At 58.9% G+C, this 10,854-nt stretch overlaps 1 protein-coding gene across 1 annotated transcript in view; it reads left to right on the forward strand.

Moving 5' to 3' along the window:
* The window catches only part of SYT7 (synaptotagmin 7), a 149,887-nt gene that overhangs the window by 103,062 nt on the left and 35,971 nt on the right, over nucleotides 1–10,854 (forward strand). The window contains exons 5-6 of the mRNA XM_030887513.2: nucleotides 6,476–6,610; nucleotides 10,597–10,676. Of these exons, the coding sequence (XP_030743373.1) occupies nucleotides 6,476–6,610; nucleotides 10,597–10,676 (215 nt within the window). The remainder of the gene's footprint in view (nucleotides 1–6,475; nucleotides 6,611–10,596; nucleotides 10,677–10,854) is intronic.

The following is a 10,854-nucleotide window of genomic DNA, read 5'->3' on the forward strand; positions in this document are numbered from 1 at the left end:
GTGTGTGTGTGTGTGTGTGTGTGTGTGTGTGTAAACCATGGGTACCTTTGCCAAGTGAGTGTGTGAGTGTATCAGCTGTGGGTGTCATGTCTGTCGCCTGTGGGCATCTATCTGCTCCCTCTGGCTCCCCTCCCGGCCCGCCCTCGGGCAGCTGGTGACCTGGCCCTCAGAAGTCAGCTCCCTCTCCGACAGCTCCCTGGGGTGTCCCAGCAGCTAGCAGCCCTGTTCGATTCCCATCATCCATAAATCATGGCTTGCTGAAGAGATGAGAAGAGGGGGGAGTGAGGGCAGAGCCGGGGCAAGGGATGGGGCTGGCCTGCAGCGCACACCTGAGGCCTTGCCTCGCTTCTAGCTGCTGGCCCCACCCTCACCCCGGGCCTTGCTCCCCCCAAACCGTGATGCCAGATGCTGACTAATGGCTGCCCTGGACAACCCAAGTCAGATCTCAGGGCAGGGGCGTGGGGGTGGCTGGGGGTTGCACAGGGCTGAGTAAGACATGCCCCTTGAGCTCAGTTCAGTGGGGCAGACTGGCAGGCAGACAGGTCGGTATTTCACTCAACACTCATTGAAGATCCCCTCCAGTCGGAAGGTATGTCTAATACACAATCGAGGGACCATGCTGCAGTGGTCGTTGGCCTCTGGTGTCTGCCTACTTCGAGTCAGGCACAGTGCTAAGTGCGTTGTGTAAGCTGATTCCTTTAAAGCGTACAACACAGGCAGCCCCCAGTTCTGAATGTCTGACTTACAACCTGCTCCTGTAAAGCCTGGTGTTGCTAAGGGCCCTCCAGTGGGTGCCGATGGCTAGCAGCCCTCTTGTACAGCAGAACAAAGCACAGCCCCGCCCTGTGCCACTCTCACAATGGAGGTTGTGTGGCAGCTGCTGTGGACGTCCATCTTGTCAAGGGTCTTCCTCGTTTACACTGACCCTCTCTCTGTGGCTATCTGTAGCGACTATACGTTGGGCTCTGCTAACAGCAAGGTTAGCAGTTCAAAGCTACCGGTCTCTCTGCCGGAGAAAGACGAGGCTTTCTACTCCCGTCAACAATTACCATCGTGAGAACTCACAGGGGCAGGTCTACCCTGTCCTGTGGGGTCACTATGAGTCAGACTCGACTGATAGCAGTGACGTTGGCTTTTTGGGCTCGGTAAGACTTGTTAGGGAATTAAAAAAAAACTTGTTAGGTTAAACATTCTAGCTACATATAATGTTGGTAATAAGGTGCCCTTCAAAAAGTTACTATTATTATTATTGTTACTGCTGGATGAAGCTGTTAAAGATGTTCGGGTATATTTGGAAGCATCTCATGCATAGAAAGGTACATGATATATTAAGAAACATTGACTGACTGACTTTAGTTACAAACTATACTAACTCAGTTCCAGACATTAGGTCACATGGCTTGGAAGTCTCTGAACCAGGATTTGAATCCAGATTATCTGGCTCCAGAGCCATGTACTCTCTCACCCACACTTCCAAATAAAGGTGTGGGCACTGGGTCACAGGGGCGTGAAGGCAGGAGGGATTTGTGCCTGCTGGGGAGGTTCAGGAGGGCTTCTTGGAGGAGGTGTTTTTAAGCTGGATCTGGCAAAGTCAGGAGTTGGTCAGGCCATGATAATCATGAAGGAAGAAAGGAGGGGTTCCCAGTGTGTGTGTGCACACATGTGCGTGTAGGAGAAACTTCCAAATTCTGTCACCGTGACTTCTCCCCACCTCTCCTCGAATCTGGGAGACAAATATGATGACATACACAAGCGTCGAATGTCCAACACACAGTTACTGAGCACCTCCTGTGGGTTGGGCTCAGAGCTTGTCACGGAAGATCCCGAAGTGAACCAAGTAGATGCAGCCTCTTCCCTTGTGGGTTCTGAAGCCCGGTACACAGTAGGTTTTTAATACATGCCAGCCTGCCTGGTTATCATTGAGACTTTGGTGCAAGAGAGGCAGGCTCAATGCCCAGCCCATGCACCTCATGTAAAGCCAGCACCCTCTCTCAGGAAGGCTTTCGGGCTGCGAAGGTTTCAGTCGCATGTCCAGGCTCAGAGGGGGTGGGGAAGAAGGGCGTGATGATCTCCTGCGGGAAATCATCCGGTGAGATGAGCAGCTGGTGGTGGGGAGCCGGCGCAAGACTGGACCAAAGTGTCTCGCCTCCCTGTGCACGGGGTGGCATCCATGAGTCCGGGCACAGGGGCAATGTGTTGTCCTCGTTCCTGGAGACCCAGGATGCCTCCTCATTTGTTCTTTGAACAAGCACGTCGCACACTCTTGCCGAGGGCCTGGCTCTGTCCTGCGGTGAACAAGAGCCAATATTCCAGAACTGCTTCCTCAGACACAAGGCTTCCCGCTGAGCGCAAACACACACCATCCCCCAACAGTGGATGGCGTGGCCAGGAGCTCTGGTCCCCGCAACAGCCCGCAGGGCTCCACTGGGTCTCCACTGACCCTGAGCTGGAATGAGCTTCCTGCCACTGCAGGCCTGGACAGAGGGGCACCCCTCATGCCCCGCCCCGCTCCTGGCCTCCCTGCCTCCCGGGTCCACCAGTGTCAGTTGTCTGCCCTTGTCTGTGAGCGGCCCAAGGAGAGGTCTCAGAACTCAACCCTGCGGAAGGTCTGGCTCGCGCTGTGATCTTCTCTTCCCCAAATGTTAATATGCTGACGGTAAGGGGACTTGAAACCCTGTGTGTCATATGAGGAAGGGTTGGAAGAGCTGGGAGGGCTTTGCCTGGAGAAGACTTGAAGGGGACACAGAGCTGTCGGCAAGGATTTGGTGACCTGTCATGTGGCGACGGATGAAGCCGGCTTGTTCCTGGCAGCTCCGGAGGGCAAGCTGGAGACTACAGGGGGGCAGGACACACAGTCACTTTCCCTAAAACGCCCAGCCATGGGCCCACCTCCTGTAGGAGGGTTGGCCATGAGGGTCTGGGCAGCAGTGGGACTGGCTTCCTGACTCTAAGGTCCCTCCCAGGCCAGGGACACCATGGCCCTGTCATCTGGCTTCACTGACTGGCAGGGGAGTGCACGCCTGCGCCCTCGGTTGCAGCATCACTGGAGGGCCTCCTGTCACTTTTATTCACAACATCAGTGAAATTTGCAATGACAAGTGTTTGCTTCACCCTGGCCCCAGGTGCTGTCCGGCGGAAGCTGAGGGCACCAAGGGTCTCTAGGAGGGAGGTGGAGGGACTATGGAAGATGACAGTATTTTCTCATGCCACAGGGGGCCTTGAGGTCACCAAGTTGAAGGGGGAGGTGTTCCAATACTTTTCTCTGAGTGGAATTTTCTGCAAAAGCCCAAGATATGAGCCCAAGGAAAACAATGCCCCTCTGGCTGCACAGGGCTGGTGGGGAGCAGGTCAGCAGCCCCCCCCAGCCCCTGAGAGGTTCCGGGGGACCCTGAGGGTTCCAAAGAGTGCTGTTGACCAACTCCCAATGGCCTGCCTAGGTCCCCGGGGGCTGTGTCAGGGCAGAGTGTGGACTCAGCCAGACAGCCTGGGCCCCAGCCCCGGTTCTACCGCATACTGGCTGAATGGCCTTGGATGAGGACCTTGGCCCCACCCCTCTGTGCCTCAATTTCCCCACTTGTAAAATGGGGACCCATCACCATACCTACCCCGGAGGGTGGTGGCAAAAATGAGGCTGGGACAGCATGTCACCACGAGGAGGGGTCAGCCCTTGCCCGATGGAGTCACTGAGGTCCTGAGAGGCTCCGCCCTTGCCCATGACCACATAGCTGCTCTGTGGGCACACAGGACATCCGTCAAGTTCCCGTAGCCTCCCAGCAAGTGCCCGTGCTGTCGTGCCTACAGAAGGCTGGATCCCAAGATGACCGTTCCCTCTGCTTTTGGGGGACCATTCAGGCTGTGCCTCTGGCTTTGGGCTCAGTAGTCTAGGGAGACAATCTTCTGTCCTTGAGGGCTGTCTGGCCACAGTGGGGGTTGAGGAGTGGGTTCAGAGCTCTTGGGCAACTCCCCGCAAGACCTAGAGGTATGTGGATGGTGGGATGTGTGTATGGAGAGGGCATCATAGCAGAGGAAGCCCCTGGAGCCAGGCAGTGACCTCCAACTGGCTGACCACAGCTGACGGACCACGAGCTTGCTAACAAGCCTCTGGTCCTGTCCTTGCTCTGCTCAGAAACCTTCCCTGGCTCCCGGGGGCCTGAAACACAAAGCAGACCTGGTAGACACGCCCCTTCCCCATCAGGCCCCATTCTGATCCCCCACTGCATGCTCTCCCCATACCCTCAAGTCCACCTCCTCTGTCCCCACCGATCCCTCTGCCCAGAACATCCACGCTGGCCTCATCCAGGGCCTACCTCCGCCCCAGGGAAGCTGTCCCAGAGAGCTGCCCAAGCCCCCGACACTGCCTTGGCGCCTGTGCACAGCCCCTCAACCATAGCTGTGGGCACCCTAACCCTCAGCCCTCATCATGGTGCCAATCCATGGGGGGGCCACCAACAAGCCTGTGAGACACAGATCACTTTGACACGTTGTGAAGGAACAAAGACACGGAGTGGTTAAGACACTTGTCCGAGGCCACACAGCTGTTAAGGGGCAGGGCCTGCACTCACATTTGGGGCGTTGGTAGTCCGGAGCCCCCGACTTGGGATCCCATCATTCACGAGTTCTGGAGCCCCTGGTGTGCTTGGAAACCATGAGCTGCATTCATGCCTGCCTTGCCTGTTGGAATGACAGTCCACTGCGGGCATTGCCTGTCCCTCCCCTCTCCCCATAGGTGATTCTTGATAGATAGCAGGTGAAGGAGGCTTATCACAAGAATATAAGTTGCCATATTTTAAAAGCCATTTTGGGGAACCGATTACAAGGATCTACATATAACCCCCTCCCTGGGGTATGGACAACAGAAAAGTGGGTGAAGTGAGATGTCGGACAGTGTAAGATATGACAAAATAATAATTTATAAATTATCAAAGATTCATGAGGGAGGGAAGAGTGGGGATGAAAGGGGGAAAATGAGCTGATATCAAGAGCTCAAGTAGAGAGCAAATGTTTTGAGGATGGCAACAAATGTACAAATGTGCTTGACACAATGGATGGATAGATGGATTGTGATAAGAGTTGTATGAGCCCCCAATAAGATGATTAAAAAAACCCCAAACACTTAGGTCCATAGGTTTGTGAGAAGAAAACAAAAAGCCATTTCAACAAAGGAAATGGTTTTGTGGGGTGCCTGCTGCCCTAGCCCACAAAGGCTCTCTGCGTGAGACAGGGCAGCTTGGGGAGGGGCGTGGTCCCTGGAAAAAGTGTAGATACTGTACCAGGAAATCTGATGTGCCCATATTTTGGCCCCAGGTCTGTGCCATGGGGCCGTGCCTCCATGTCCCTGGGACTTATGCCCGAACAGGGGCCAGCCCTCTGAGAATGCTGGGGACTGTCCCTTCTGCCTTGCAGAATTGTGCTTCTCAAGCAGGTGGTGGGTGAGTGGGGATCAGCATGTGGTCTTTGTGGGTGCTCTGGGTGGGTGCTGAGGTTGACAGTGGTCTAGGTGCACAGTCTCCTGAGGTTGTAGATACCGTGTCCCCCGCCCACCATCCAGGTGAGGCCAAGGTGGGTAGGTGGGAGCTGGCAAGGGGGCCTTCCCCTGTGCATGGAAGGCTCAGGCAGGGAGCAGGGGTCCCAGCAGGATTCCAGGGTGATTGGAGAGGGGTCGGTTGCCTGGGGTGCAGGTGCAGTGGCAGGAGGGCACCAGGAAAGCTCTGAGGTGTGGTCCCCGGCAGAGCGAGCTTGGCCGGGAGAGGCAGATGGGCAAGAAGGAAACCACAGGAACCAGGACCAGACAGTCCTTAATTACTGCCACCACCGGAACCAGGAGCCCACACAGGCTCGTCTGTAAATACGCAGCTGTTCCCTGACTGGAGGCCGAGGCCCAGCGAGCACATGTTTATGGACCTGGGGTGTTGTTGCACGCCCCAGCACCACCACCACCAGCACATGCTGACTGCCAGGTTGCCTCTGGGACGGTGTGAGCTACTGTTGACTACCACCTGCAAGAAGCTGGGGGAGGAGCTGTCACTCCACTTTGTGGGAGAGCACGGGTGGTCTTGTGAAACGTCCAGATTAGGACAATAGGGTGGGGGGGTGTCCTTTCAGGATGGGGCAGCTGTGGGCATAGAGGGGCAATGTAAGGCTTGCCGGCAGTGCTGGAGGGGTGGGTGAGAGGACCCCTGCTACCCTGAAGGGCACACATCGCTGCTGGCTTTTTAGGGTGTTGCGTTAAAGGGATGGTGCAGGGCCCATGGACTCTACCAGCCTGTGTGGAAGCAGGAACCGAAAGCGGAAAAATCTCAATCCCTTCCAAGGTCACCCAGCATGGCAGAGGGGGAGAACCTGGGACTCCGGGACCCACATGTGTGCTCACCCCTGTTTGTGCTGGGTCAACTCTGGCCCACACCATGCTGAGCCAAGTGAAGGGGACCGGTGGCCACTCTGGGTGGCTGTGGGCTGAGGGACGGTGGCTGGCCAGGGAGCGTCTGACTTGTGCTTGTCCTCCCCAGGGGCGCCCACCCGAGATGTGCTCCTGGTCTCTGCCATCATCACCGTCAGCCTTAGCGTCACTGTTGTGCTCTGCGGCATCTGCCACTGGTGTCAGCGAAAACTGGTGAGGCTCCCGGGGGCACCTGGGCGGCAGGGCCTGGGCCTGCACCCGTCCCCCACCCCCACTCCAACACCCACAAGCTGGAGAATGTTCCCCCGCGCACACGCAGGTAGCCCTCTCGCCTGCAGAGTCGGGCCCACAGGCGTAGCGATTGCGGAGGTTCGGCCCCCTGCGTCCCCAGCCCATCCAGAGACACACACCGCTCCAGGCGGGCGCCTCCCACCTGCCCCAGCTCGCCTGTAAAGAGCCGCAGCAACACACGCACAGACTGAGAATGCAGCCCCCTCCTTCGGCGCCCGCGGGGCGGGGTGGGGGCGTGGCCGCGTCTCCAGCCAATGAGGAGGCGCCGCCGCCCGCCCGCCCCCGCCCCCGCCCATCCATCCTGGGGCTCCGGGTTTGTACAAGCACAAACGGCTTCTTTTTATTTTTAACGAGGGTTCGGGAATGAACGAGCGGGAGTAGGCCATCAATAAGGGACGAGACAGCGGGGGCATTCATCACCCAAAGGCGGACGGAGCGGGAGCAGAGCGAGCTCCGAGCGGGCGCCGCGAGCCCCGCCCCTCCTGCCAAGACGGGCCCTGGGGACTTTGGGGGCCCGAGGGGAAAAGGCCCGGAGCTTGCTCTGGCAGGGCAGGTAGAGACGGGCCGCTGCAGGCGCCCTCCACCCTTGGGTTAGGTGATGGTGGGAGGGGGACAGGGTGCCACCTGCCCTGTCACAGAGGGGCCCGAAGGCTCCCGGCGAAAGGGCTGAGGCCGGGCTTCATGCCCCCACTCCCCGGGAGGGAAAGAGCGAAGGGCCAATGCCCCGCGCATTAGGGTCTTGTAAGGGGCGCTCTGGGGTGGCCCCAAAAGGACCGTGCTCTGTTCGCCTCCATCAGGAGTGGGAGTGGCCGCTCCTCCCCTTGGGGCGGGGCCTCGTGGACGGCCTGCTCTGGCCACGTGAGCCTGCCCCCACCCCTGTGGGGGGGCGGTTGACCGGCCACCCCCCTGCAGGTCTGGGGCTGGCGGTCACCTGCCTTGTACCTGGTTCCCCTGTGCCTGCGTGTGTCTCAGAATTTCAGGGGAGGTGGTGGCAAGGGCCTGGCCACGTGCCTTCGTGTGTGAATGTCCTCAGAGGCAGTGGGCGTGGCTGGGAGCGCAGTGCGGCCCTGGACTGAGGGTTGCAGGTCCACGAGGCAGGCGGGCTTGGCTGTCTGTTTGGCAGCAGAGGGAGGAGGCTGTCTGAGCTGGCACTCCTGGTTGGGGTGGGGGAGAGGAGGGGGGAAAGAGAGAGAGAGTGTGTTGGGAGGGGGGTTCTTTGTGCTGAATGTGTTGACTTTGAGAGTATTGGTGCAGTGTGTGCGTACATATATGATCAAATCAGATCCCCTCGTGAGCTCATGCAGAAGTCACCCCATCCTGCCCCCCTTGCATGTGTGCTGCAGTGAGAGAGAAAGAGCGTGTGTGATACCTTCCAGGACCAGGGTACAGTAGACGCCGGCTACAGGCAGACTGCTTCCCCACCTCCAATCAGAGGCAGGGCCTGGGACCCAGAGCTCACAGATGAAGCTTCAAGAGCAGGTGAAAGCTGGCAGCGCAGGCACTATCTGAAAGGAGCAGATCCAATGTGTGTCCCCTGCCCCGCCCCAGCCAAGGGTACTTACAAGGGTCTTCTGATTTCCTCCCTTGGTGCTGTTGAAGGAACTGGGGCTTTGTCTAGTCCCTGCCCCTTTGCCTTGAGAGATGTCTCCCCATTGGGGTTCTGAAGCCAGGGAGCTTCCTGTCAGGGCAGACTCCTTCCTTCTTGAGATGGCTTCCAAATGCCACTCCACCCCAGCCCCTGCCCCCTTCTCCACACAGCTGCACAGCGCAGAGCTCACCTTGCCTGTCTGTCCCCTCTACAGCAGTGCCGTGATGCCCGACAGCCAAGATCCCATTTCCAAACATTAATAACATCCTTAATCTCCAGCTGGCTTTGCCAGGGTCCTCCTTGCCAGCCTCCTCCCTGGCATGCAGGTGGGAGCTGACAGGTCCCTTCAGGCCTGACTTGGTTTCCTAGTTGTTGCCCCCTTTCACCCCCCCCTCGAGTCCAGTCTTGCCTGGTTCCTGTGCTCACGCCCCCCCCCGCCCCCCTAGTATCCTAGCTCCCACCTGCAGGCTGAAGGGAAAGGCTCTCTGAACTTTATAGAAGAAAACTGGGGCGCAGGAAGCAGTTTTTAGAATGTCCTGTGTGAGCTGGAGTGGTCAGCTCCAGACCTTGGGCCTTAGCAGAGGGTTCTGACTGAGGTGAATTCTGCCAAGATTAGGAAGAAAAGGGGTGGGGGGGGCTTCCCTCAGTAGGGCTGGAGAGGCGTGAGATGGGCTCCTTCATGCCCAGTGCTCCTGCCAAGAGAGGGGGCTGCTGGCCACCACAGAGGGGCTTCCTGACCTCTGAGCCTCCCAGGGGGAACTACTCGATGATTGGAGGGGTCAGAGAGGGAGACTCAGTCTCTTTGTATTTTCACTTAAGATTCAAGCTGGGGGGTCCCAGCTTGAGGGACCACAGAAGGAATACTCCCAGCGGCTGGCTCAGAACCGCCAGGTGCCAGAGGGACCGTGGGCCAGTCTCTGGGGGGCTCCGTTCTAGAGATGGGGGCTGGGAGAAATAAACAGAGGGATACCATGACTGGTGATGGGACCCTGGAAGGTAAGGTACTCCTGGGGACCCTTCAGGAGAGGAGCAGGCAGCCAGAGAGGGCCAGGAGGAGAGGGGAATGTTGGTGCTCCTGAGGCCAAGGGTGTCTGAGGGCCCTCACCCATTCCCACACCCCCTGGGAAGGGGCTCCACAGCCTGGTTCCCCAGGCTGATGGCCGCTCGGCCAGGAAGGGGCTGCGGCTGGCAGAGTGCCACAGCCCGGCTGTGGTGGCATTTATTTTGCTGGAGGGAGGATAGAATAATTGACTGTTGTGTCTGCGAGTCGGTGCACAGGACCGACCTGGTGCTGGGGAGGCGCGTGCTAGCCCGCGTGCACCTGGGTCCCCGCTCACTTGGCTGGGCAGGCTGAGGCCCTGGTGGGAGGATGGTCTGTCAGAGTGTAGCCCCCCCCCACTGCCCGCCTCCACCCCGGCCCGGGCCCATGGGTGCGTGTGAGGACGCTTAGTGGAGGCCAGGAATGTTAATGGTGCCAGGCTCTGCAGGAGCTAATTTTAGAAACCCAAACCGAGAAGGTGAATGGAGCTCACCTTCCTGCCGGCAGCGGGCCCAGTCCCCGCTGCCCAGTTGCCCCTCCTCTAAGTCTGGGCCTGATGGGCCCCTGCCCCTCCTGCTTCATCCCTCCTCTAGCAGAGGGCCTGGTGGGCCTCTGGCCCTCCTCATGCTGGGGTGAGGGGCTCTTGGGTGGGGGGGCTGTCTAGGGCCCAGGAATCCATACCCTCCTTTCCCAATGCTGCCTTTCCAAAGAACAGAACACGCAGCCCCAGCCCTGTCCCCAGCCTTGGGGCATGGGATCCTGAGAGCCCCAGACAATAAGGGATACGGCCCTGAAACAGGACTGGGCATGGGGCCCTCTCCCTGCCCCCATTGCTCATATCACTGGCCGCTGCCAACTTTGCCCTGCAGGATGCCACCCCCACCATCTGGGGGTGGTGACGTGGCCAGTGTGACGTGGCCAGGCGCCTGAGAGCCGTCTGTCCACGGCAGAGGGAGCTGTGTCTCTGGGAGCCTGGCCAGCGCCCCAGAGGCAGGCAGGCAGGAGGGGCTCATCCCTGGAGGGCAACGAGGGGGCACAGATCCAGGAGGCAGGGCAGGTCCTTGAGCCAGCCTGACACGGCCTAGGATCTGCCAGGCAGGGAGCAAGTACCAATGGCCTGGTTCCCACAACAGTGGCATCCTCACACATGGGTCTCATGGTGGGGGGAGGCCTTGTTGCCTAGAGGTGCCACTCGACGGCCCCCCAGCCCAGGGCCTTGTTCTCCGGGGAGGTGGGGAGGACATGGCCCAGTCCCATGAGTGACCTGTGCTGTTTCCGCAGGGCAAACGCTACAAGAACTCCCTGGAGACAGTGTGCACGCCAGACTCAGGGCGTGGACGCAGCGAGAAGAAGGCCATCAAGTAGGTGCCAGGCTTCGAGTGGGGGTGGGGCATGCAGGCAGCCCAGGTGGGAAGAGCCCCTCCCACTGGGTCTGGCCCTATACACATTCAATATCCCTTCCCTCCCCACCCCCACACTTACCACCCCTCTGTCTCTCTGTCTGTGCCCCCAGACCCTTCAGAGGTTCTAGAGCCACCC

Source organism: Echinops telfairi, unplaced genomic scaffold, assembly GCF_000313985.2.
Source record: "Echinops telfairi isolate 266 unplaced genomic scaffold, ASM31398v2 ScPeMD7_7416;HRSCAF=8454, whole genome shotgun sequence".
Lineage (NCBI taxonomy): Eukaryota > Metazoa > Chordata > Mammalia > Afrosoricida > Tenrecidae > Echinops > Echinops telfairi.